This window comes from Halichoerus grypus, chromosome 5 (genome assembly GCF_964656455.1).
Source record: "Halichoerus grypus chromosome 5, mHalGry1.hap1.1, whole genome shotgun sequence".
Taxonomy (NCBI): domain Eukaryota; kingdom Metazoa; phylum Chordata; class Mammalia; order Carnivora; family Phocidae; genus Halichoerus; species Halichoerus grypus.
Window position 1 is genome coordinate 71,216,762 of NC_135716.1, and position 27,067 is coordinate 71,243,828.

Below are 27,067 nucleotides of genomic sequence, written 5' to 3' on the forward strand. Positions count from 1 at the left end.
AGAGGAATTAGCTTCTTTTCACCTACTTAGAATGCATAATTCTTCTGAGTAGTGATTTTTTCAATCCTGGGCTTCAATGTGACATTAATTTAAAAAATGGCTCACTCTGGAAGTTTTAATTTAATCCAGTCTCTAAAATGTTAGGCTGAAGAATTTGGGGAAAAAACTTTTGAGGAATAAAATAAGATACTCCAGTGTTATATACTTACTCTCAAAGAAAAAAGTAAACTTTTGCCAAAATAAGCTTTCATCATGGTTCTGAGGAAATACTTTCTTATTGAAGAAATGAAGGGTACTGTATTTATTTTTCTCTACTGTTCATCCTGAAAATTTCAAATCCTCACAAGTTGAAAGACTAACATAATGAACACAGATACCCTACAGGTCACCAGGGTCAGTTTGTTAACATTTTGTCAGATTTGCTTTAGTTCGCGCATGCTCTGTGAGTGCGTGTGCACGCAGGTGTATATGGTATGTGTGTATATACGTATAGGTAATGTGCACCTGCATGTATATGTATTGTGTATAAAATACATACCTTTTTCAGAATCACTTAAAATTACATTACAAGATGTCCTGACACTTTACCCATAATTCAACACGTGTCTCTTCAAAGGGTATTCTCTGGCCCTTCTCCATACTATTACAATACTCAAGTACCGATGCTTCTCTAACGCCATGTAATTTATAGTTTCATATTCACGTTTCCCCCTTTTGCACCCCAAAACATACCCTTTAAAGTACTTTATGTGAGGCTACTTTTAGATCTAAAGAAAAGGTGTAAAGATAATAAAGACAATCCACAGAGGTCTTTTACACCTCACCCGCTTTCCCCCACTGTTATATGTTCAGTCTGTCGATGTGGTCATATGTGGTTGGACGGATTCCTAGATTGGGGATTTTTTTGATGCTATTTAAATTTGATTTTTCCATTTATTTGTTACTGGTATATAGAAATACAGTGGGTTTTTTTTTTTTTCATTCACCTTGTATTCTGTGACATTTCCAGATTTACTCATTAGTCCTAATGGGTTTTTTATAGATTGCATAGAGTTTTCTATATACATAATTGTTTAATCTGTGAATAATGACCATTTCACAGAAATCCTTGTGGCTTTTATTTCTATGTCTTGCCTCTGTTTAATTAATAGATGTGGTGGGAGCACATCCTTGCCCTGTTCTTGATCTTACAGGAAAAGGGTTTATTTCACAACTAAAGAATGAGGCTAGCTGTAGGATTTTCATGGATGCCCTTTATCAGAATGAAGAAGCTCCCTTTTAGTCCTGGTTTGCCGAGAGTATTTTCAATAATAGGTTTAGAGTTTTGTTAAATATTTTTTTCTGCACTTACTGAAATGATCACATTTTTTTCTACTTTATTCTGTTAATGTTGTGAATTACATTGATTTTTTTTTCAGTGTTAAGCCAACCTTCTTCATGGGATAAATCCAACTTGATCATGATGTATTCTTTTTATCATAAATGAATTAGGGGCACCTGGGGGACTCAACTGGTTAAGTATCTGACTTCTGGTTTCAGCTCAGGTCATGATCTCAGGGTTGTGAGATCGAGCCCTGCATTGGGTTCTGCATTGAGCATGGAGTGTGCTTGAGATTCTCTCTTTCCCTCTCCCTCTGCCCTCCCCCCTCGCCGTGCTTGCTCTCACTCTCTCTAAAAAATCGAATGAATGAATGAATGAATGAATGAATGAATTAAACATCCCCATTAAAAAGTAGAGGTTGTCAGACTATAAAAAGCAAGACTCAACTATATAAACTGTGTGTGTTTTCAGAAACAGAATGAGGACACAGGTTCAAAACGGGATAGAAAAAGATATACCATGCAATCATACCACATGAAAATCCTGGTATGACTAGATTAAAAGAGGACAAAGCAGACTTCAAGACAAATGGATAAGGAGGGATACTTCATAGTGATGAAGGGTTCAACACATCAAGAAGACATTACACATCTAAATGTATATGAACCTAACAATATAGCTTCATAATACACAAGGCATAAATTTGACAGAAATGGGAGGAATAATTCCACAATTATTGGCAATTTCAACACCCTTCTCTCAGTAATTGATAGAACAAAATTGACAAAAACATCAACAAAGTATAGATGATCTGAACAACCCTCAACCAGATGGACCTAAATGACATATGTAATTATTGATGTAGTTGATTTTAAACCCACTGTCTTAGTGTTTGTTAGCATTCCATTTGTTCTTTGTTTTTCTGACCCTCCTTTCTTAGCCTGACTGGACTTCTCTGCTGTGTCTGGTCTGTTGTTCAGCTTGCTTAAGTAATTCTTCATTTCTCTTATCTGGAAGTAGAGACCCAACTAAATGCTGTTTACCTCCAGAAGTGGTTGCGTGCCCACCCCTTCTTGTGTCCCCCTTCTTGTGCCGGGGGCTCTGACAGCGCGATCCGTGACTGAGTGGGGTGAAGGCTTCGTGGCAGCCATAGCTACGTTCCCCACCTCTGCTGCCTACAATTCTTTTTGGGGAGCGATCAAAACCTTCAGGACCTGAGCGCCTGAAGGACCCTGGAGATATCGTACGCCTTTTGGCCGAGCCACCAGCCTTCTAAACGCTGGGAGATTTCCCCCTGCTCCCCACCCAGTGGCAGCATGTTTGCGCCTCTGCTCTTCAGTCCCCACTCTGCTTTCGGCTTCTTTCTAGACCTCTCTCCATTCCGCAGCCCTTCCCCTTCTGTCGCCACCCAAGGCCACCCAACCATTGCTCTCTTCACTCAGGTTTCTTTGCATCTTAAGCTTCATGACTGCTTTTAAAAAAGGCTTGTGTAGCTCTTCTGGCCGGTGTGTGTGGTTAGAGTGACAGCTCTGAGGTCCCCTTCACTTCCTAAGGAAGGAGAAGTCTGTCCCGTGGGCTTTCATCCCATTGTTACTTATAACAACGGGGAGATTTATTTTTAACCCAGTTATGTCACTAAGGAATTGCCTTCAGATATTGATGACTTCGTTGTTTCCCCTCTAATTTTTTTTTTACTCATTAGTAAAGCAAAAAGAAAATGGACTTTTTCGACTAGTTAAATAATTTAGGAGGGGTAGTGGAAAAATCACATTTGACTGGTTTTACTGCAGCCGCAAAAGAACATACCTTGGAACTGACGTTCAAGTAATTGTAATTACGGACTCATGGCCTTATAAAGTGCTGTGTGAAGTAAATGGCACCTGTGACTCTAAAAATAGGTCTTAGAGACACAACAATAGAAAAATATGTTAATATAGGAATAGTTTCAAGGCCAGTTTATTTTGGGAGGAAAAACAGTTTGGCTATAAAGGGTTCTTTGGTATTACTTATTTGTCTTCTCTTCTGTGATAAACTCATCTGTTGTTGTTGTTTGAGTTCTCACTAGACCATCTGAAAGAATGTCAGGGTTTTTTTTTTTTTTTAAAGAATGTCAGTTTTATTTAAACTACCAATTTTTATAGTACCATTTTTCTTGTATTAAGTGTAGTGTTTAGACAGATGTCCATACATAGTCACACTGTAGCTCCCTTTGAGAAAGTTAAACCTAGGAAGTAGATTGATTTGTGATTTTTCTTACTTCTGCTGAAAACTGTATTGTCAGATTCCAGAGTGTTTCTGAAAAGCTGCACATGGAATGCAAAGCAGAGATGGTGACGCCGCTGGTGACGAATCCTGGACACGTGTGCATCACCGACACAAACCTGTATTTTCAGCCTCTCAACGGGTACCCGGTAAGGAGAGACACAGGGTCAGATGGGGAGCTGCTTTAGCACTGGAATATTCATCTTTCCTGGGAACTTGACCTCACAGTTCTGGTGTTATAGTTTGGCGAGGATCGAAATTCCGCCCCCTTCCCCTCCAGCAGCTGTGTGTTCAACAGGCCTCCCTATGTCATCCTGATGCCCGCTCATCCAGATTCGAGCTCTTCCGATCTCTTTTCAGTAATTCTGGGGTCCCTTGCCCTCACTGTGACAAAAAAACCCTGCCTCCCCCCCCCCCAATTTTAGTAAAGGGTTGTTAGAGGTTTATACCTTTCTCCTTGGAAGCACTTCTGGAAGAGACCAATGAAATATACTAAAATTAAAGAGAAATGGGTATTTTCTGTATATCTGCTTAAGTGCCCATATATGTGGGTATTACTTGTTTTTCTTTAATGAGGAGCAGAATCAGTAGATCTGAGTCTATCACAAGCAGTATGGCGTGGTCCCCTGCCAGCCAGCACAGAGGGGCCGGTGGAGATTCTGTCATCGAACAGCTGTGGTGCTTCTACCGTGATGGTGGAAACAGTCTTCTCTTTCTCAGTGACTTTAGATTTACTGGGCCAGATAGTAAAGATAAACTCGGATTTCCACACTAAAATTTGTAAAAATATGTTGCTTTATCTAGATGTGAACACTTTTTGGAGTGGTTCATTAGAAGAACAGAAATGCTAATACACTCTGATAGTGCGTTGGACCCTTTGGCAGGGCAGCTTAAAGAACGTGTTTTCTGTCATAGGAGGCTACGTCCTGGAAATTCTCCAGGCTGGTGGGTCAGTCATTCTGTCACTAAAACATCTAATGCTTTTGTGTGAGAAATGGTGCTATGACAGGTCTGTCCACCAGGTGGCGGGGCACCCTCACCAAGCCCTCCCACAGACGCTACACATCGCTGAAGGGCATGCTCTACTGGTGTTAATAGTTGGCTTGACCACTCCTGTTGCTATGGCTTGGGTCAAAAACTTTTGGGATAATATCTGAGTATGTGCTAGAGCTTCAGGATCCATAGTGTGAGCATGTATCCCCTCCCAAATCTCTGGGCTAGGATCCTTGACCAGTCTTCAGGAAGTTTCCACAGTTCCACATGTGGGCTTTTCCTCCCTCTCACTTGGGGAAAGGTGGATGTGTCACCATTTAGCCAATCTCAGTGGCTTTTCTAACCTCATTCTGCTCTTACTAGTGTTTTAAGCCTCTTGAGAAGCAAGAAAATTTTCCTCCTCATAAAGAAAGAAAAATTTAGAGGCCCTGCTTAATACTGTAGTTGTTTATGAGCCTTAATACAATGTAGTTTTTACAGAGATAAAGGACAAGATTCTAAAAGAAGATGTACTGTGTCAGTTCCAAGAAAACCGTTGATCTATAAAAAGATAGCAAAATTCCTGAGAGGTTATCTGTACCAGCACTTTAATATCCCTTATCACTCAGCAACCTTGCAGGACCCTGAATGATAGATCAGTGCATTATCATTTTGGGGGTCCTGAGCGAGGGTAGGGAGACTCATCCAGGGTCATAAAGTTAGTGGAAAAGGGCAGACCAGGACGTAAAACCAGAAATGCCTTGTTCTAAGAGCTGCCTTTCTGATTGTTCACATGTAACACGTCAGGAAGTCAAGATTTGGCCACTTTTTCACCTTTCTGATACCAAAGGGCAGCTTCTAATTGTGTCCGAACGTTGATGTTTGAGATTGTCTTTCTACTTTTAAAGAAACCTGTGGTCCAGATAACACTCCAAGATGTCCGCCGCATTTACAAAAGGAGGCACGGCCTCATGCCTTTGGTGAGTTCCTGTGGAATGTCACTTCTCGGTGGATGATTGTCAGATCTTCAGTTTAGCCAATGGTTTATTGACTTGTAAACACTCATGGCATGTCTGAAAAGTGCAAGTATGTCATATTGTAAGCACGTTGTCTCCAAGTCTTTCTTTTGGATGAACTGTGTGCGTGCACGCATACACATACCATGCACATATTCATACAAACACACGCATGTATGTGCATCGCTGAATCAGATTTATATGTGGAGAATGTAAATAAATAAGATCTGCAGATAAAAAATATAGATCTTTAACTGAAAAGCTTTTGTACTTATGTCGCTTGTTTTGAGATGGCAAGGTAAACAGTGCTATTTATTTTACTGTTTTCTTTCTGAATTTATAGGGCTTGGAAGTGTTTTGCACAGAAGACGATCTCTGTTCTGACATCTACCTAAAGTTCTATGAACCTCAAGATAGAGATGACCTCTATTTTTATATTGCCACGTATCTAGGTATGGTGCTCACCCTTCATTGTATCCATTCACATGAGGGTAGTTCAACTCCTAAGTACCTGGGTTAGGAAATAGGAGAAGAGAAATGCTATATCTAGAATCACCTCTCTGGGTCTCCTTATTCCTTCTCATCAGGAACTAGGGTTGGCAAAATGGCATTCTACAAACTAAATCATAATTTCATATAAATGAAATTTGGCAATAGTTCACTCCAATTGTGTGTTTGAAAAACTCTTGATCAATATATTTAAATGTTGTTTATTTTTAACAACCCCCAAGTTGAATGGATTATAAAGAATCCACCTAATTATTTTTCTCTTCAGTCTTGTCTATATTCGTTTTCGGAAACCAGGACTTGGTTTCTTAATTTGAAGCAGTGAGTTGTCCATCATGTGTTTGTAATCGTTAACTATGGTCTTAATCACAAAGCTGGAAAACGACACAAAAGGAACACGTGAGCCTTCTGTACTCCGTATACTACCATGGGACTTGATTTGCTTTTAATTAATAATTCCTCGGTCTTCCATAAAAATGGGAAGTTTCCCACCTTTATCAGAAAGAACACCTGATTTTTCTTTTTAGTCATAAACATATGAAATTGTACGCTTGAATTATTCTTGTTTACAGAGTTGTTAGATGACTAGAATGGGTTGATTTTCAAAAATAGATGTTGGGATTTTATTACTGCCATCTTAACTTTGTTTGCTAGTCTTACTCCCTTAGAAGTGGAATTTTCCCTCAGAAGAATAGTTTATTTTCAATAAGGAATATATTTTATTTTATAGTAGGCTTAGAGTACAAATTTTTTTCTTCTCATATTAAGCTGTTAGGTTTATTTAATGCATAAGTATAGCTCTGATACAAGTTGACTGTTATTTCCTGCCTCCTGATTAAATTTTTTTTCATTTTATTCCTCTAACTATATAACAAGATTACAACAAAAAACTCAACTTTCATGGTGAGTCCTAAAATCTCAAGTCATAACACTTGCCATGACCTAAAAACCTGTCTTCTTAAAGCTTCCTTATTCCCTCTGATCTTATTACTCAGGTTGGTCAGACTTTCTCTGTGGTGTTGGGAGTGTGGGAAATGAGAATAAGCATTTTGAGTTTTTAAGCTCTTTCCTCATAGCTGGTTAGAGAAGAAACTTGGTAAAAGTAAATAAGGATAAATACTGAATCAACAGATGAGTTAGAGAAGTTGCTTGGTACAGCCAGCAAAACGTTGAAAGCAGAATTTTCCGAATGAAATAAAACAGTTGAGTGACTTTATGCTCTCCAAGGGGAAAGCTCTCCGTGGTGCCACATACTCTGTGATTCCATGTTTCCTGAGGGGTTGGGGGACTTTCTGGTTCTTCTCCTTTGAGAAATCATGTTTTCCTGCTTGAGACCTTTTTCTCCTTCAGCGGGTTCTTTTCTTTGCCTCGCTCTTCACATGCCTACATAATACATAGACATTGGCAAATCTGTGGTAGCAGACCTCTTACTGATCTAAAAGAGAACTCAGATTGTTTTTGTTTTGATTTCATAAAAAATGGAGGAACTAAGCTTTTACAAATGGTCATGGCTTCTTAAAGGCATTAAAACTCAAGCACTTTGTATATATTGCAGGCCATATATAATATAGTAAATATTATGCATTACCATGTAATAACTACCTATTTGCTCCATACCTTCATATTCGTTTTATATCATATATTTAATATAGACAATATTTTTAGATATGTAATAATATTCCCTCCTGGTGAATATCCTTGCAGATATTCATATTTAATGCAACAGGTATTTGGTGAAAACCAACCACAGCCTACTTTTCATTTTCTTAAAACGTATTTTTCAAAAATGCATGAGAGGTTCTACTTTTAAAACATCTAATTTTTGGGGCGCCTGGGAGGCTCAGTGGGTTAAGCATCTGCCTTCGGCTCGGGTCATGATCCCAGGGTCCTGGGATCGAGCCCCGCATCGGGCTCCCTGCTCGGAGGGAAGCCTGCTTCTCCCTCTCCCACTCCCCCTGCTTGTGTTCCCTCTCTCTCTGTCTCTCTCTCTGTCAAATAAATAAATCTTAAAAAAAACAAACAAACCCCAACCATCTAGTTTTTGCACGCTCGGTACAACTTAGCCAGCGTTGGCCGAGTTCAGTGGCGACCCGGCGGGCCCTGTCCCCCTAGAGCACCACGCGGCGGAGCGCACGGCCGAGAGCTACACGCTGCAGTGGCAGCGCGGGCACCTGTCCAACTACCAGTACCTCCTGCACCTCAACAACCTGGCGGACCGCAGCTGCAACGACCTCTCTCAGTACCCCGTGTTCCCGTGGGTAATCGGCGACTACTGCAGCGCCGCACTGGGTAAATGCTGGGTAAATGCCACAAAGCCGAGGGCTTAGAGGAAAGCCAGAGGTCCGACTGTGATCTCTGTAGGCAGATTCGAGCCCATCTGGATTTCTGTACTAACGATTGCTAGTTTCCCTTCCGAGGTACCGGGTCGGTGTTCTCTAAGTTATATGGGTTTTACGTGTGTTTTCTCCACTATCGCTTAAATTCTTTTAATCCTAAAAAAAGGGCTCACAGACTTCTTGAAAGACATGCCCAGAAAGTATGCGTATGTTTTTAAGCCGTATCATTATTACATGTCATGACCACATTTGAAATGCTTGTTTTTCACTTTGAAAAATTGTTGCTCGGGTTGTCCTTTTGTTTTAAAATTCACACTCAAAAATGTGGTTGCCAAAAGCGATAATTATTCATTTTAGAACATTTAGAAAGTACTGAAATATTTAAAGAAGGAAATAAACATCATCAATAATTACATTAATGAGAGAGAACCATTTTAACCTTGTGGTATATGTATTTCTCTCAAATTATTTTAACAAAAATGGGACTGTATTATAATTTGATTTTGTAATATTCTAAATTATATATTGTGAACAATAAATTCCTTTTAGACAGTTCACTAATCGAACCCTCACACTTGAAAGAAATAACAGACTTTCTGGGACTGTGAGAATTTATTTCTGTGATAATATTCAGTCCCCAATTCTCAAATTATGTTATTATCACACAATAATAATATTCACTGTAATTCAAACTTCAGCAAATCTTGGTAGAAGAATACTGACTTTTAAAATGTGCTTATTTTTTGTTGTTGTTTTCCTTGGAATATAGTTTTTTAAAACCAGTAGTTCTTTAAAAAAAAAAAAAATCAGGGCACCTGGGTGGCTCAGATGGTTAAGCATCTGCCTTCGGCTCAAGTCATGATCTCCAGGTCCTGGGATCGAGCCCCACATCGGGCTTCTGGCTCAGCAGGGAGTCTGCTTCTCCCTCTCCCTCTGCCTCTCCCCCTGTTTGTGCTCTCTCTGTCTGTCTCTCTCAAATGAATAAAAAAATCTTTAAAAACAAATCAATAGTTGGGGCATTTTCAAATTAGAGATGCTACTCTTGAGTGACTTGCTGACTTAAAACTCAAGCCCTAACCTTTACAGTTATGTAAGTGACTATCAGAAATACTCTAATTCTAATGGGTTTGTCTCAATTTTTAAAAATTATTTGTGGAAATAAATCTGTGCATGTGTATCCATGGCGGGGGGTAATGTTATTAAGTGTAAGTTTGCTAGCTTTATTTTAATTAATTCATTTTTTAAATCTACAGATTTGTCAAATCCAGGAACGTTCCGGGATCTTAGCAGGCCAGTAGGGGCTCTAAACAAGGAACGGCTGGAGAGACTCCTGGTACGTGGATTTGGGGATGCCCGGCTTCTAAGCAGCTCCCTGAGCCTTGGCCTCTGTTTTTATAGTAAGGGAAACTCGTTTCTCCAAGACTTAGGGAAGGTCTATGCCGAGTGACTAGAAGATCTAGGTCATACTTTTTCTTACTCCCTCTCTGCCCTCTGCCTTCCCCCGTGAGTTTAGCTGCTCACCCACCCCCATTTGCATCTTCTGCCTGCAGTTCAGGAAGTAGGAGGCAGGCTGGCTCACAAGTTTAGGGATTTAGTTGCGCGAAGGTGCTGTCTGGTGAACTGCACAAGGGCCGTGTAACGTCCGTTCTGTTCAAACCAGCCCAGCATTGCTCCCACTGAGCCAAGAAAAGCTAAATACTTGTCACGGGAATACTGTGTGTGTTCACAGTTGTTTTCCCCCTCCTCTTCTCCCTTTCCTACTTAAGAGAGAAACTAAGGGATGTAACGTAGCCAGGCCACGATCTGAGGTTTGACTACTTGCGGCAGTCACTGTTTTCCCGGCCGACGCCTAGCAGGATCTTTCTCGGTCTGTTGCAGACCCGCTACCAGGAAATGCCAGAGCCAAAGTTCATGTACGGCAGTCACTACTCTTCCCCTGGCTACGTGCTCTTTTATCTTGTGAGGATCGGTAAGATTCCGTGTCAGTGCTCCCGATTCAGTGCTGTTTCTCGTGTGTTCTCAGGGGTTCTGTTACCTCACTTAACTCTGATTTCCCCTCTAGCGCCCGAGTACATGCTGTGTCTGCAGAATGGAAGATTTGATAACGCAGATAGAATGTTCAACAGGTTTGACCCAATGCTTCACCTACCTGTTCGTAAACTCTCTAATTGTAAACGTACAATGTGTTTGCTTCAAAAAACCGGATACGCAAATGTCAAGAAATGCCAAGAATCGCTGATTGGTACATCTGTCTGTTCCTTTCAGGCTTTTTCTAGTCGTGTGTGTGTGTGTGTGTGTGTGTGTGTGTGTGTGTGTGTAATTGTAAGAACATCTTTTAGTTACAGCTTTTGTCCTGCCTATTGTAGCCTTGTCGTATTCAGTATTGAAGTTTTCCCCCATATCAGATGTTCTTCAAAACAGTGACTTTGAAATTATTGTATTACATCCTAATGTATGCCATAATTTAAGTATTTTAACTGTTCCTCTATTGTTGGACATTTAGACCGTTTCCAACATCTCCTTATTCTAAATAACTCTGCTGTGACTTGAATATAATTTCCTGTGAGTGTTTACATATTTCCTTGCCCAAAAAAAAAAAAAGCCAGAAAATATGGAGAAAATTAAGTTCACCCGGCCTCCCACCACGCTGAGATAACATTCATTGTTAATCTTTTGGTCTGTGTCTCTCCAGTCTTTCTAAGCTGTGTCAAGTTTAATCCCTTTCTGAAATGAGCTATTAAAACAGCCGTGCTAGGTGTTCCGTGTTTAAGCAGCAGCCTGTGTTGGCCCTTCGATGAGGCACTGTGTGGTTGGAGGCTCATGGCGTGGGCTTGGAGATGCCCTGTCTGGGTCCGTGTCCTCAACCCGGGTCACTCCCTGCATGAGCTCAGAGAAGGCGTCTCTTCTGTCAAAGGGGGATCCTCATACACATGTTGAGAATTATGAGTTAATGAGAGAAATGAGTTAATACAGGTGAAGTGTAGGACAACACCTAGGTGCATAGACAGCCCTGTAGTTGCTATTTCCAGACCCAAGACCTAAGATCAGTTGATTTTTTTTTTTTTTTTGTATCTAGTATCGCAGAAACTTGGAAAAACTGTTTGGATGGCGCAACTGATTTTAAAGAGGTAAGCGGTTAACAAAGCTAATAATTCATTGGGCTTGTGGTTTCTAACAGCTTTAAAAAATGTTTGTTGCTGTTCTTTCCACCCCCTTACCCCCCCCCCATTTCAGTTGATTCCAGAATTCTATGGTGATGATGTCAGCTTTTTAGTCAATAGTCTGAAGTTGGATCTGGGAAAGAGACAAGGAGGGCAGATGGTTGATGATGTGGAACTCCCACCCTGGGCACGGAGTGAGTACCACCCTGGAAGTACCCAATTTCAGCAGTTCTTCACCCAGGGGGGCCACTTCAGTGTTGTGATTTAGTTGCCTGGGTTTTTTAAAAAATACCAGCGTACTTCTCTATGTAAATGAGGCGCTATCTTAGTCCTGTTCCAAATCAGAACTAGTCTTGTGAGCCTATGAGGTAAAAACATCGATATGTATTTGAAAGACCTAAATGTTGTGAAAGTGATCTTCGCCACTCCCCTCCCCCCCACCAGAACTGATATTTTACATGATGGGGGCAAAAAAAAACCTCATTAATAAATATGTACCTCAGGACACCTGGGTGGATCAGTGGGTTAAGGGTCTGCTTTCAGCTCAGGTCATGATCCCTACAGTTCTGGGATAGAGGGCCCCCCCCATCCCCTGCTCAGCGGGGAGCCTGCTTCTCCCTCTGCCTGCCCCTCCCCCTGCTTATGCTCCCATGCTCGCTCTCTCTGAGAAATAAATAAATAAAATCTTTAAAAAACAAACAAATATGTACCTCTTGCCTCTCCTAGAAGCTTTATCTGCATATGGATAGACAAGAGAATAAAGGAAGACAGTGATGTTTTGATCGAGTCTAATCTAATAGGTCCCGAGGACTTTCTCCAGAAGAGCAAAGACGCGTTGGAAAGCAATTATGTGTCAGAGCACCTTCACGAGTGGATCGATCTAATATTCGGCTACAAGCAAAAAGGGAGTGATGCCGTTGGGGCCCATAACGGTATGTGAGTCTCGGAAATGTCGTACAGCGTTTGATGAAAACAAAAGCACAAAGAAGGAGGAAAAAACGCGGCCAGAGCAGTCAAGCTCCTGTTCGGCAGCAGCATCTTCTGTCAGCACACAGTGGCTCCGGGCTCCATGGCCCTGGGTCGGATACTGAGTAACAGAGGAGGAAGGACTTTGGCCTAAAGAACCCCAACTTCGCCCCGATCCCCAGAGGTGTTTTTCTAAAGTCTTCCAATGTTAGCATTACTTTCCATCCCACTCACTAATTTCAATTGAAACTCAATCAGAATATGATAGAAGAGCACCTCCCACCCCCCTGTTCCTCTGAAGGGCCCCAGGGCTTCTTATTAATGGAGCAGAAAGAAAGCTTGGGCAGCACCCTCTCCCCCCCCACCCCCTCACCCCCGGGCTCCTTCTTACCTGCCGCCAGGCTGCCCGGTGGTGTCAGCTGGTGAAGAGAAGCTGGCAGGTCAGGCTGGACCTTGCGCATGGCAGTGCAGGGTGATTGGCGCTTCCCCTGGGGGCAGATACCTGGAGATAAGAGGCTGTCTCACCTGCCAGTTGGATTTCTGCTCAGCGAAAGATAACTAGGGTTGATATTTATTTATTTTTATTTTTATTTTTTTAAAGATTTTATTTATTTGACAGAGAGAGACACAGCGAGAGAGGGAACACAAGCGGGGGGGAGTGGGAGAGGGAGAAGCAGGCTTCCCGCTGGGCAGGGAGCCTGATGCGGGACTCGACCCCAGGGCCCTGGGATCATGACCCAAGCCGAAGGCAGACGCTTAACGACTGAGCCACCCAGGCACCCCTCGGGTTGATATTTATTGCTGTTGGTTTCTATTAGTCTTTTTTTGCAAAGTGACAATCATTTTCTTTGAATAGAAGTATAAAGTTGTTGAGTTTTTAAGATTCTGTGCAGAGCATCAATCATAACCACACAGTACCTCTTTCAAGAGGGTTTTTCATCTCCTTTTTTTTTTTTTTTTCAGTATTTCATCCCCTGACCTACGAAGGAGGCGTAGACTTGAACAGGTACCTATACGTCTAGAAGGAGTTTCTACTTGAGTTACGAAATACCTCTTTGTCTAAATGATGAATGCAGCTCTTTGATCATACGAAGGTGTGGAAATTTTACAGTGAATTATATCTTGCTTTCCCCATTAGGTAAGTCACCGAGCCTCAGAAAATTCTCTAAGATCTGTGGTGAGGCTCGCACAGCCCTGGCACGTAGTCGCTGTTACTATTTGAGAGTTAAACCTCTCTCCTGTTGAGCAGCATTGTTTGACATTTGTGCTCTCGGGGAACTCGAACCTCGTGGGTCACTGCATTATTTGTGTTCTGTCCTAAAGCATCGAGGACCCTGACGAGAAAGTAGCCATGCTGACCCAAATCTTGGAGTTTGGCCAGACCCCAAAACAGCTCTTTGTGACACCACATCCTCGACGGATCACCCCAAAGTTTAAGAATTTCTCCCATACCTGCAGTCATAATGCTCCCGTGGCAGATTCTCCAGGTAAGTTTTGTAAAGAGAGTAAATGTGAGCACCCTTGGTTTCTCTTTTCTGATTCAGATGTTCCTGAGGATTCTGAAGAGTAGGTGAGCCATGAATTGTCATGTGGCCTAGAGGTGGTTGTGTTTGGGCATCTGACTGCAGTTCTCCTGAAAAACAACAACTCGACAAGCCTGTTTTTGTTGTTGTTCCCTTTGTGTTTTAACTGCTGATTTTAAAGAAAATCAAGTTACTTTTATTTCCCGGTAGTGTTACTCCTATTACATGAGACTTGGCAATATTTTGTTGTTGTTGTTGTTGTTGTTGTTGTTCTGCTTCTCCTTTTCTGTGGTTTTCCAAGCCAGTGTTTGATGCTTAGCTGGTCACTTTCCCATTGGCCCGTCCTGGCCATGCCGCTCCCACGGTCACCCTTGGCCCCGCTCTCCCCTGTTCTCTCCCAGAAACAACTTCCTCCATCCCTCATTCTCCTCGTCCTGCCCCACATACAGATCCTGAATTCACCGTGCTTTGTTTTCTTTATTTGATTCATTCTCTTCGTCATCTGACAAACATTTACAGAGTCTCTGTTGTGTTCCCGGCCTGTGCTGGGTGCTAAAATGAACTTGACCCTGTTGTCACACCTAGTATTTGGAGAAGGAGGAAGAAATACTCCCCTTCATCCAGTTATGCATGTTTCACATTTCACATAGGACAGCCTCAAGCCCCCAGGCTCCCAGGAGGAGTCTGACACTATGTGGAACTTTGGGAGCAAAGTCCCATGACTCCTTATCATCTATACTTCTATCTGTTCCATGCACCCAGGGACTTCGTAGGTGCCCAGAGCAGAGTATCTCTCACACCTGGACGAATAGCTCTCGGGGGCCCAGGATCCAGGGCTAGCCAGGAGTTCTTCTCTAAGATAATGCCTCACGGGGTTCAGTCATAAAGACCATAAGATTATCTTGTGATGCCTCTTAAACCCATGCCCCGCTTAGTCACCAGGCTCATAGCACTGTCTTGTGATTATACTAAGGAGCAATTGCCCCCCAGCCCTTCAGAAGACAGGAGGGACGGCTTCCCTCGTCCTGGCCAGGGCGCTTATAGCTCAGAACACGTCTGCTTTTTCCCCCTCAAAACCAAAATGAAACCTCAGCATTTGTAGAGAATGGTCAGGCTTTTGCAACCATTACTGACAAGGAAATGTTACTCAGTCTTGTGTTTCCTGAAGCTCCTAAGGCAGGGGCTGAGTGAAAACTTTGGGAACACTGATAAGAGTATAAAAAGACTTCAGTATTCAAAGATACTTTTTAATCTTTCTCCCAATATGTTATTTAGATTATACATTTTATCATTTTCCCTTGACAAACATGGAGCTCCCAAGTACATTTCAGAGTAGTTATATTTCAGTGGGACATTGTGTTTCCTTGGTCGTTTGATTTTAATAGAAAATATTGTGACCCTGATGCTTGTTGTCTGTGGTGCTTGTTAATATTTCCGTTGACTCACTTGGCAACAATTCAATGTAGTCTCTCCAGGTGAAGAGTCTTTTGAAGACCTGACCGAAGAAAGCAAAAGCCTGGCTTGGAATAACATCACCAAACTGCAGTTACATGAGCAATATAAAATCCACAAAGAGTAAGAACGCCTCTGTGCCGTCCTTGTAAAACTTGGGGTCTTGGCCTGGAGCGTGTGTTTTAAGTGGAGTCAAGGGGGTGGAAATTCTCTTTCAGTGTTGTCTTGATTGGTTTTTCTCCCCCCAAAATGTCTGTAGTGATCAGCCATGTGAGGTCAATGTGGCAAGGGAAAGTTTGGCACAAAATTGATTTTTGTCAGCCTTCCATGCTGTCATTTCTACCCCTGGTCTTTCTAGAGCCCACGATGGGGTCTGCGGCCAGCACGTAGTTTTGTTGCCTCTCAAACTGGGGTTCACAGCCCCTCAACTCTTTGATGGGAGAAACATGGTGTATCTTCCCCAAGTGTTGGATTCACAGGTATTATAGGGGAAAATGTGTCCTTTTAAAAAATTATAACAAATATGTGTAGAGAGAGAGAGAGAGAAAGAGGTCAAAGGGCTAAGTTCACAGGAGTTTTAAAAATAATACCTGTACTTTCAAAAAAAGGGCTTGCTGTCAGACCCAGAGGGGTTATGAGTGTTCAGACTTCTGCCATTAAGGATAGTCACACCTTTTGGTAGGAAGGCTTCAGAAGCACTGACTTCCCCTGAGCCATCCTTATTACAGATGAGAAAACCCAGGCTCAGAGATGAGCCCGTTGGCCTGCTCCATGGCCATAGACATCCTGTCTGACATGTTGACGTCACAGACACCAGGGGTCATGGGTGGGTCTGAATGTCCCAGTCTACTTCAGATCTATAGCTCCGGATCAGAGCACAGCCTCTTGCAAAGAAATACATAGTTCACCTTACTCATTATAACAGTGGCTTTTCGGGCCCCTGGGTGGCTCAGTCGGTTAAGCGACTGCCTTTGGCTCAGGTCATGATCCTGGGGTCCCTGGATTGAGTCCCGCATCAGGCTCCCTGCTCGGTGGGGAGTCTGCTTCTCCCTCTGACCCTCCCCCCTCTCATGCTCTCTCTCTCTCATTCTCTCTTTCTCAAATAAATAAGTAAAATCTTTAAAAAAAAAAAAAATAACAGTGGCTTTTCTTTTCTCAACTTCTCTAAGTGATACATAGAAAGAGGCCTTATCATCCTAGGCAGTGTAGACATGAATGAACCTGTGAAAGGAAATGGTAGACCCAGACAATGGTATCATCACTGAACAGATGCCCGGTAAATTTGATTCAGCAGCAAAGCAAGGGAAGTGCTTGTAAAGAAGAGTTTCAGTAATTTGGGGATAGTCAGATAAGGTGAAATTGAAGGAGAAGCAGATTTCCAGTTGTCAGGAAGGTGTTCGACTTTGAATATGGCAGCCAGGGAAGCCGAGAACGGGAATGGTTTCTGGCCACAGGTCATACCAAAACAAAATTCGAAGCTCCCAAATGATGATTTGGTCGTGGCAGGTGTAATATGTGCGGGACAGATCCAGCAGGCAGGCTGTGACGAAAAAAAACACAGAAACTTGGTAAAATGAAATCAAGGACTTGAAAGAGGTGTCTCAGCACATGGCTGTTGGTAACGTATAAAACTCTGTCTTTAAACAGGGCGGTTACTGGAATAGCGGTCTCTTGCAACGGGTCTTCCGTCTTCACAACCTCACAAGGTATGTTTTCCTGCCTGAGCAGTGGTTTACCTGGAACCACAAAGTTCCCACGTTTCTTAACTCTCGGTCAAGGATTACACCTGAGCGCGCCGCCTCCACGTAAAGCGGACTCTGAGCAGTTTGTGGCATTTGACAGAAAACGTCATTGTAGTTTGCCAAAAACAATCACGAGAATGCCTTTCTGTTGCTGCTGAGGCTTCCGGGAACTCAGGGACAGGGCAGAAAGAGCTTATTCCCCGGCCCCTTGCTTGGCGGGAGGCGCGCACGCCCCTGCGGGTCCGCCCGAGCCCAGAGCGTGCCCGGCGGCTGCGGGGTGCAGCCGGGGTGCCCCAGGACGCGGGGCGCTGGGCCACGGGCCAGTGCACGTTTGCTGTTCAGTGTTTCACTTGTGTCATGCGGTATATATTTCAGGGTGTGTGTTGTCGAATTTCGCTGGAAATCCAGTGCATGCGTTGTTAATGTTCTTCTACATTATCAGATTGTACCTTAGTCATCCCGCTTATGCTTTAAGACAACTGGCTCTGACAGAGTGAGTAGCCGGCTGTTTTTGAGGGGACTTGTCCTTTAGCCTTCGTCATAGGAGATCATGTGTTTCAATGACTGAGTCTGGAAATGGTGCTCTCCGACTAAGCCCTTCCAGAGGACTCAGAGGTACTGCTCTCGGGTCTGTGATGGTGGTTTGTTATCTGTAGCATGTCCTTCCTTGCTCTTCCAAGGACGACCTCAGGATGCATAAAACAGACTTTTCCACAAAGCATAGATAATGGTTCTACGGTAGGCCAGAGGAAGTTGACGTGCAGGACGCACACTGGGCCCCGTTGGGGTCAGCAAGACGATGCTGACAGAGGGAAGCAGTCTGTGTTCTCGCAGGATCCTGCCCGCCGAACGTGCCCGCATCGGAACCCCAGACCGAATGCTTCGTCGTGAAAGCAGTTTCTCTCTAAAGCTTTCTCGTTAAGCAGAGCCTGTGTTCTTAGCTGGATTTTTCTGCCAGGGTTTAAGTCCCTCAGTCTCTTGTACTTGGATGACCTTGTAAACCATGAGTTTGGGGAGCCTCGAGGCTTTAAACCCCTGACGCTCATTAAGCATGGCATCCCTTCTTTGTAAATTTACCAAGTGAAGAGGAAAGAGGGTTCTTTTTTTTTTTTTTTAAGTCAAAAGCCTTTGGTTTTTTTCTGTTTGTTTTCTCTGTCAGTAACTTGTAGTAGTGACTTATGCCTGTGCTGATCGTCACCCCAGGGTGGCCTGCCTTCCTCACGTCCGCGGTCTACGTTGGACTGCGTGGGCACGTGGGGGGCTCATCAGCTGCGAGCCTGGCTCGGGCGAGCTTTGGTCAGGCTCACCTCTAGCACGGGCACGGAATCTTCGGTTTTGAGAACAGCGTCCCTATACCCTGGGCTGGCTTACGGCCTTCTGTAAGATGCCCCAAATTAATAAGCTGCAGTAAACTTTGTGGTGACGACTCAGAAATGCCTGATCAGAATCAGAAATGCTGACTTCCTTGGAGTCAGCAGCACGGTGGCGAAGAGGCTCCGAGTTGGGAATGCCCCACAGGGTAAAGTTCCGGTCACGTTGTGTTCACTCTTCGGACTTTGTTTCCAAGCTGATGCTGGAGAGTGTTTCAGCGTGATAAAGTCTCAGGACTTGCCTGTGTTGGTGTTGCAAAAACGAGGTCGAAATGTTAAATTTTACTCTACAGAAGAAATTATTTCAAGCTCATTCTGACCTTTTCTTTATCATGTTGTGTGTTTACAAATTAGGAAATGTGTTACTTGTTTCAAATATGGGATGTTCAGAGCCCATTGTTATTTTCGCAACTCTTGGTTCCCAAGAGATTTTTTTGCTACACTTTTTAAGCTTCTGTTAGGGAAGGAAATTTTAATCCCTACTTTATTATTCTTTAGGAAGTCAGTGGTTGCTTCATAAACGCTAATTCAGGATAGGGGTATCACACCATAATTGGGCTATTTGTTAAAAAAAAAAAAAAAAATTATTGCCATGATTTTTGTTGTCTTTTATTTAAAATTGCTATTTTACTCCTCTTTAACTTTTTTTTTTTTTAAGATTTTCTTTATTTCAGAGAGCATAAGCGGGGGGGGGGCGGGGGGGGGACAGAGGCAGGGGGAGAAGCAGACTCCCCGCGGAGCAGGGAGCCCGATGTGGGGCTTGATCCCAGGACCCTGGGATCATGACCTGAGCCGAAGGCAGACGCTTAACGACTGAGCCCCCCAGGCGCCCCTCCTCTTTAACTTTGAGCAGTGACTAGGCCTGCTCCGGATTCAGTCATGCTGAGATGTGAGCAGTGTGCTGGGCCTGGACTGGGTACGCATCGGTTTCCTTGTTGTGGGGTGACAGGTGACCGGATGGGGCCCCAGATCCTCTGGCCCCACCTACCGCCCGCTCCAGCTTCCTGCTCTCCTCCGTGGTTGTTTGTCCTCTATAAGGGCTAGGAAATCTTTCTCATGTGTTTGCCTTCTCATCATTAAATCAGATTCTACCTTGAAGATGTTCTCCAAGGAATCCAAAATGCTACAAAGAAGTATATCGTTTTCAAATATGGTGAGTTCATTTTAATTTTAAACTAGTGGTATGGTGGAAATTCATGTAGCAGTTTGTTTTATACACACACATGATGGCATTTCGTTTCTCCCCAAGCAACTGGGTTTATTCCTGTGTGGTGTCTACAGAATGCCTCAGTGACGTTACTTCTAATTTCAATTTAAAAATTTTTCAGGGTGCCTCTTTCTCAAAATACGGTGATTTTGTTTGTAGCCTAGAAAACTAGAAGTGCCACCCAGTAGAATTCCCCTTAATAAATCTTTCCTCTTCTGGAACTGTCAAACTAAACGTGTCTGTTTTTTAAATAATGTGTGCATTTCTGAGTGAATAGGACCCCAAATACTAGAAAACCAATTCTTCTGAAAAAACACATTTTATTGTTCATGTAAACCATCTGAAAGGTTTTGGAAGTCCCTAAAGAATTTTGGAAGTTCTCCCTACTCGTGGAAGTCCGTAATCCAGAGAGGCTCAGCCCACCCTCCCCTCACGATTTACCCGTGTGAGGAGTTCCTCCAGCCCAGGGCCGTGAGGACCATCCAGAAATCCTCAGGCTAGATCCATGTGCCCTGGACACGCTTTGACTTTCTTTCTTACATTTAGGAAGAAACTAAGCATCTGGAATTAGCCAGTTGAGAAAAAAAAAAAAAACTTCCCAAATACAAGGAAGGCCAAAATAAATGGAATTTGAGCATTAATTTGGGGGGGAGCTTTACAAGGTAGTTTTACTGTGTGAAGGATTTACTAATTATTGTAAATAATTAATGTCAAACCATTTGTATTTCAGGCTTTGTCATCTTGTTTACTTCTGCCAGGAGATGCCACTGTCGTAAGTTCTTCGTGGGATAATAACGTGTATGTATCTGAGCGTGCTCCTGGTGTAATTCCTCACGCGGCCTAGCTGTCTTTGTGGGCAGAAGGCAGGAAAGGACAGGGCTTCTGTTGGCGGGACACTGCGCTGTTTTCAGAAAGGAACAGATCTTAGATCAGGGTGGCTTTGACTGTGATTATTTGAATCTAATAATTTCTCCCATTGGACTCTGTTTTCCTCACTGTTTTAACCTGGGGTAAAAACACAAATGAGCCAGAGCTGGAGATTTCTAGTTTCAAATTCAGATATTGAGTATTTTGGTTTAATAACATGAGAATAAGTACTTTGTAATTCTAATAAGTCTTAGTACAGAATTAAACAACATAATATTCCTTGAATATGTTTTTAAGAGTCTCAAAATTAGGCTGGGATGCTTTTTAATAGTTCTCATTCTCTTTTCTGTTAGCTATTTTTACTCTATAGCATTTGCAAGACGCCAGGACACGTTAATGGGACACGACGACGCCGTCAGTAAGATCTGTTGGCATGACAACCGACTGTATTCCGCATCGTGGGACTCCACGGTGAAGGTTTGTAGCGAATTTCTAACCTCACGTGTTTGGATACTGCAAGTATTGTAAACCGTTCTACACCTGTTGTTAATGTGCTCAGTCATTTCACTCTTTTTCACAAAGTGTGTCGTGATCTGTAAAGATACTGAGCGCTGTCGCCTGTGGTTTTTCAACATGCGTACTTCTCAATAGGAAGTTTTCCCCATTTTTGTACTGTGTGCTCACCTGGGGGTTGGAATGATGTGGAATTCACGAGACAGAGTTACAGAGAAATACTGGTGACCCTTGAACAACACAGGTCTGCACTGCGCAGGTCCACTTAGACATGGAGTTTTGCCGATAAATACCGTACTGTAAATTTATGATTTTCTTAACATTTTCTTTTCTCTAGCTTACTTTATTGTTAAGACTACGGTATATAGTACATGTAACACAAAATACGTTAGTCAGCTGTTTATGTTACTTGTAAGACTTCCAGTCAACAGTAGGCTATTAGCACGGAAGCTTTGGGGAAGTCCCAAGTTATATGTAGATTTTCAACTGCATGGAGTTGGGGGCCGGGGCCCTTCCTCCCCTCCCCCCGCATCGTTCAAGAGCCAGCTGTATACAGTAGCAGCCCCTCTTTATCTCACACAGTTGGAACTAGCAGAAAATGTCAAGTTAAAGTGGGGAATCATGAAAAGAGAATTTTGTTTCAAGTTCGGATATATAAGTGCACTTTCATTCACCATTCTATTGATGTGGGGCCATCCTTGGCCTCTTCTTTGGGACCCTACACAACCATCTTGCGAAGACCACACCAGTATTCATCATCCTCGGTTTCCAATTTGCATTTATGTGAAAAGAAAACAAGAACCTAAAACTGTTAGAATTCCTTCAAGAGTTTTTCAGGATCTCCCCCATTCTTACAGATAAAATTTTCTTGCCTACACCAAAGTTTAGTAATTTTTTTGGTGACTTGCCTTTTTAGGTCTTCTCAAAACATTACCAGACACTACAACACTTTGCACTCACGTTGCCTTAGTTCGCACAAACACCACAGAACGCAACAGCAGGTGCTAAGGATAGAAACAGACACACAGGTGCAGCTGACACTCGGTGAGCGCCTGTGGCGGGAATAAAAGCACGGGCGCCAGAAGCATCCACAGCTTTCTTTGGTGGCAAGTACGTTAACTGGCGCTCGGTTGGTCCCGAGCATTTTTCTTGAATGTGTTAGAAATGCTTCCGTTCTAAGTGTTTGCAAATACCTCCTGCAATACATCGCCCCGCAGGTGTGGTCGGGTGCTGCCGCGGAAGTGACATGCACCAGAAGACAGCGGTTTGACGTGCTGGCTGAGCTGGAGCACGACGTCAGCGTGAGTACGGCGACAGCACTGCTCCAGAGCTGAGCCTGAGGCCAGGGGAGGGTGGCGGCGGGGGGTTTTACCTGTGTGGTTATTTTGTTGTTTCATGTTATTTTGCTTACCGGAGGAGAGCATGTGCTCTCCGTTCTTTTCTTTGACTCGACTCTTGGGGTTTCCAGGTCTGCTTTGTTGTTGTTTTTTCCCCTCCAACTTGCCATTTCCCCGAGAATTACCTACCGTCCCATCAGATTTCCCAAATACCAGTTTCCGAGTATGACACTGACTATTTGGACACCCTCAAACTCTTCGGGGCATCGTCTTTCGTGTTTTCTGACACAGACGAGAGGAGGGGCCGTCTGTCCAGCGTGCCGCCCTCCGACAGTCTGGGTGGCCCGCGCAGGCACACACGAGCGGCACCTTGTTTTCGCCCGTGCCGGCCCCACTGGGTCCCCCGCCACATGTCCCACTAGAGCCGACAGGACTGCCTTTTCTCCGAGGGGGCCAACTGGTGCCTGATGCGCCCGGTCGACAGACGAGCTGAGGTTGAGAAATACTTACGCGGTCTGTGACTCCCGGGGGGCATGCAAACACAACCTTGAGAGATCCCCGGCTTTTCCCAGCGCCCTCCGGTAATCACGGCTCAGCCGTGCTTCAGACCGTTTGGCACCGTGGTACGATTTAGAACTCCTAAGAGGCATCATTCGGAACCTTGCCAATTTTAGGCTGTTTTAAAACAGCAAATGGGGCGCCTGGATGGCTCAGTCAGTTAAGCCTCCGACTCCTGGCTCAGGTCGTGATCTCATGGGTTGTGGGATCGAGCCCCATGCCCAGCTCCACGCTCAGCGGGGAGTCTGCTTGAAAATTCTCTCCCTCTGCCCCTCCCCCCACTCGCTCTCGCACACGCTCTCTAAACATTAATAAATCTTAAAAAGAATCCAGCATTACATTTACCCTACCAGTATTTCATTTTATTCACTAGCATATGAAGAATTTCATTTTTATATAATTCAGTAGGCGATGTTGAAACACATCTGCATGAGCCACATCAGTACACCGTGCCGCCGAGTTCAACCTTTATCGGGCCCCGACAGTGCAGTCAGCCTAGGGAAACCGCTAATGACCGTAATTCTAAAGGGAATACTTTGTGTTTTCTTCCTTAGGTAGATACGATTAGTTTAAATGCTGCAAGTACACTGTTGGTTTCAGGCACCAAAGAAGGCACAGTGAATATTTGGGACCTCACTACAGCCACCGTATTGCACCAGATCCCATGCCATTCAGGGACCGTATGTGATACTGCTTTTAGCCCAGGTAGTGTGATCCTTTTTAATACAGATGATAATGGGGGGAATCGGAATTATTACTTTAAAATAAACAAGGAGAATGTAAAAAGGAGAACAGTCTGCCAATAGAAGTGTTGCCTGTGTGTGAGGCTGCCTCGTGGCACAGTATGGTATCCTCGTGCCATTTGCACCCACAGAAAAGCTGTAGTGGACACTGTTCCTAATTCGTCTGCTCACCAGAGAAATTAAGTTGTAAGACGCATATGAGCTCACACCAAAGGGTCACCAGCCCAAGTGTCTTAGAAGCATTGCAAGGAGAGGAGAGTCTTCGGTTCAGTACAAGTAGCCTGAGGAGCATGAAAGTGAATGTTATGCCAGAGATAAAATGTCAGAATAACCTACAACCGACTTCTGAAGCCGTTTCACCTCGTTACAGACAGTCGTCACGTCCTCAGCACGGGGGAAGATGGCTCTCTAAACGTCATAGATGTGCAGACAGGAATGCTCATCTCTTCTATGACTTCAGACGAGCCCCAGAGGTATATTTTTTGAGTTACTAGGGGAAAGACAGGCACCAGCAAGTTCAGGATCCTGTCGTTTGGGCTTCCTTTGGCCAGGGTAACACAGCCCCTCCTTCATGAGGACTGATCAGATGATTATTTCTAAATCATGCTTGCAGATGCTTTATCTGGGATGGAAATTCTGTTTTATCTGGAAGTCAGTCTGGTGAGCTGCTCGTTTGGGACCTGCTCGGAGGAAAAATCAGTGAGAGAATACAGGGCCACACAGGTAAGCAGTTAACGCAGTTGACTTCACCTTTCTTCCTAAAATGCTGAACTCAAACCTGCTTTTCCCATCAGGAAACATACTCTTCCCAGGCAGAAAACCCACCATTTCCCTCCACGCTGTCAACGTTCCCCTCCAGCACCTTGGGTCCTTCAGGACTGAGATTGATGTTAACAGACATTTGCCTCCAAAAAGGAAGTTTGCACATTAACTTCCACGTGGAGAATTAAAAACCATAGTGAAAGCTGGAATCGTTGTTTTAAAAATACATGCACATAGTTTTAAAGAAACCCAAAAACAACACAAAAATAAAGAATTACAGTGAAAATGATCTTCCTCCCACCACCGACCCCACCCCACCCCCGCTGTTCTCCTCCCTGAAGGACTCCTTCCTCTGTCCTGGAGGTGTGCCCTCTTATGATTGGGAGGGTAGGTTGTAGGTATATTAACTAGTCTGCCCATTTGGGTTTTTTTTTTTTTTTTTCCACTTAGTGTATCGTGAAGATTCACTGTATTTGCTTACATTTATTTGCATGGTTGCCTCCTGATCATCTGGAAGATTTATGGTTTTTTTTTTTTTTTTAAAGATTTTATTTATTTATTTGAGAGAGAGAATGAGAGAGCGAGAGAGAGCACGAGAGGGGGGAGGGTCAGAGGGAGAAGCAGACTCCCTGCTGAGCAGGGAGCCCGATGCGGGACTCGATCCGGAGACTCCAGGATCATGACCTGAGCCGAAGGCAGTCGCTTAACCAACTGAGCCACCCAGGCGCCCCATGGAAGATTTATGGTTTTTAATTCTTCTAGTATCTGTGGTTATAAGTATCTGTTTTCCACTGTGACCAGTAACTGTCCCCTTCATTCCCTTCCCTCCGTCACTAAGTTATGTGGTTATTTCTTAACATTAGAAAGTGATCTGTTTAGGTCATCCTCAACTTACTGGCTTTAAGTAACATTTGACTCCTTCCAGTAGAAATGGAATTAGCTAACTTCCACCAGTTCCCTACCTTCTCCTCTCATCCGTGTCCTGACCACTAGCTGTAGGAATAGCTGTTTGCATCCCCAGTTATTAGCTTTACATTTAAGTGGTTTTATTCCTCACAAGTGCCTTGTACCAAGCAGTTAAATCTTTCATTTATACACCAATTACAGGATGAGAGAAGACAACATAGTACTTGAGAGTACCTTTTGGGGGGCCCCTGGTCAACTTACCACCTAACCACAAGGTCTCTTTCTCTTAGGTGCTGTAACATGTATATGGATGAATGAACAGTGTAGCAGTATCATCACAGGAGGGGAAGACAGACAAATTATGTTCTGGAAATTGCAGTATTAAGTGCCTTTTCCTCTCTTGAATGTTAAATTGAACTCTATTTAATGTATTTTTAAACCAGACTTTTAAATGAACTGGTGAATGTGCAATGATAGTAATTAGAAGTTTTACCACAAGACATTTGTGGTTTTAAACTTCCTAAATCATGGCGACTTCATTGAAAGCCATTAGTTGCCGTCCTCTAAGGCAGACAAAGATATGGCAGTGTTAGGGAGAAAACATTACATTTGTAAGGCAGATGGTCATCCCAGTATGCTGATGGTCAGAAGGCAGGTTTGGGTGGCAAAGTAGGTAAGAGATACTAAACTGAGATGGGAAAACTTTCAGAAAACACTGAACAATTTTGAATTTTCCAAGAAAACGTGCACTATTCTCTACTACTTCTGAGTCACTCTATTTTGTCTTCCTAACCTACAGAAATGCTGCCCATTGGGTTTGGGGGTATGTGTTTTCTTGGAGTGGTTACTTTGTATAACCTACTGTCCTCAGATTCTAAGAACCTGGGGAAAGATTAGCAATTCTTGTAAGTTTACTGTGTATAGGAACAGTTTATTTCATTATAGCTATTAAATGCTCATCTTTTCTACATTAAAAATATTTTTCTGTAATGAAAGCAGTTTTCATTTTCTTATTTAAATGATTACCAAGACTAGTACCTTTTAAGAACTTCAACAATTGATCCTTCTAGACAACCATACTTAGTGATGTGAATCTCATTCATTCTTACACTTTTGGAACCATCCTCAGACCCAAATCTAGGTAACAAGGTAGGTAAACTGGGAAACGTTCGGTTTGCTTTTCCAAATTTCAACAAGGTAAGCTGTAAAGCCACACTACTGACTTCCTTTTATATTATGACAGTGTTTTTAAAGACTGTAGGGGGGTTTTATCTTGTAGGCTGTATGACATGGGGGAGAAACAACCCAGGCTAACAGTTTTCAAAGTCAGTTTTAAGTGTCATTAAACATGACTTGGTCTCAGGTGTTGCAGGGAGCATCTGTGGCCTCCGTGAGTTCCTGTTGCTCAGCCTGAAGTGTGCAGGGCAGGTGGGCCATCTGCGGTTCACAGGTGGAAACACTCTTCCTGACACGCCTACTCTCTCGGCACAGAGGGCTTTTCTCAGGGCCTCTCGATGCCTGCTGCTCTGGGAGACAACTGCCGCAG

The 27,067-nt window shown here is 43.4% G+C and overlaps 1 protein-coding gene across 4 annotated transcripts in view; it reads left to right on the forward strand.

Annotated features, from left to right (window-relative positions):
* NSMAF (neutral sphingomyelinase activation associated factor) overlaps positions 1–27,067 on the forward strand; it is a 68,581-nt gene that overhangs the window by 29,777 nt on the left and 11,737 nt on the right. The window contains exons 10-32 of one of the 4 annotated variants that reach the window (XM_036088292.2): positions 3,603–3,732; positions 5,464–5,535; positions 5,915–6,023; positions 6,955–6,981; positions 8,191–8,367; positions 9,668–9,747; positions 10,293–10,383; positions 10,477–10,540; positions 11,491–11,542; positions 11,649–11,769; positions 12,376–12,507; positions 13,505–13,547; positions 13,865–14,028; positions 15,531–15,639; positions 17,164–17,222; positions 19,714–19,781; positions 20,566–20,633; positions 21,056–21,179; positions 22,433–22,516; positions 23,665–23,815; positions 24,224–24,326; positions 24,467–24,576; positions 25,812–26,516. In XM_036088292.2, the coding sequence (XP_035944185.1) occupies positions 3,603–3,732; positions 5,464–5,535; positions 5,915–6,023; positions 6,955–6,981; positions 8,191–8,367; positions 9,668–9,747; positions 10,293–10,383; positions 10,477–10,540; positions 11,491–11,542; positions 11,649–11,769; positions 12,376–12,507; positions 13,505–13,547; positions 13,865–14,028; positions 15,531–15,639; positions 17,164–17,222; positions 19,714–19,781; positions 20,566–20,633; positions 21,056–21,179; positions 22,433–22,516; positions 23,665–23,815; positions 24,224–24,326; positions 24,467–24,576; positions 25,812–25,906 (2,233 nt within the window). In that variant the 3' untranslated portion in view covers positions 25,907–26,516. Of the gene's footprint in view, positions 1–3,602; positions 3,733–5,463; positions 5,536–5,914; positions 6,024–6,954; positions 6,982–8,190; positions 8,368–9,667; positions 9,748–10,292; positions 10,384–10,476; positions 10,541–11,490; positions 11,543–11,648; positions 11,770–12,375; positions 12,508–13,504; positions 13,548–13,864; positions 14,029–15,530; positions 15,640–17,163; positions 17,223–19,713; positions 19,782–20,565; positions 20,634–21,055; positions 21,180–22,432; positions 22,517–23,664; positions 23,816–24,223; positions 24,327–24,466; positions 24,577–25,811; positions 26,517–27,067 lie in introns of those variants that run through there. The other 3 variants (XM_078072366.1, XM_036088293.2, XM_078072367.1) reach the window with 3 other exon arrangements.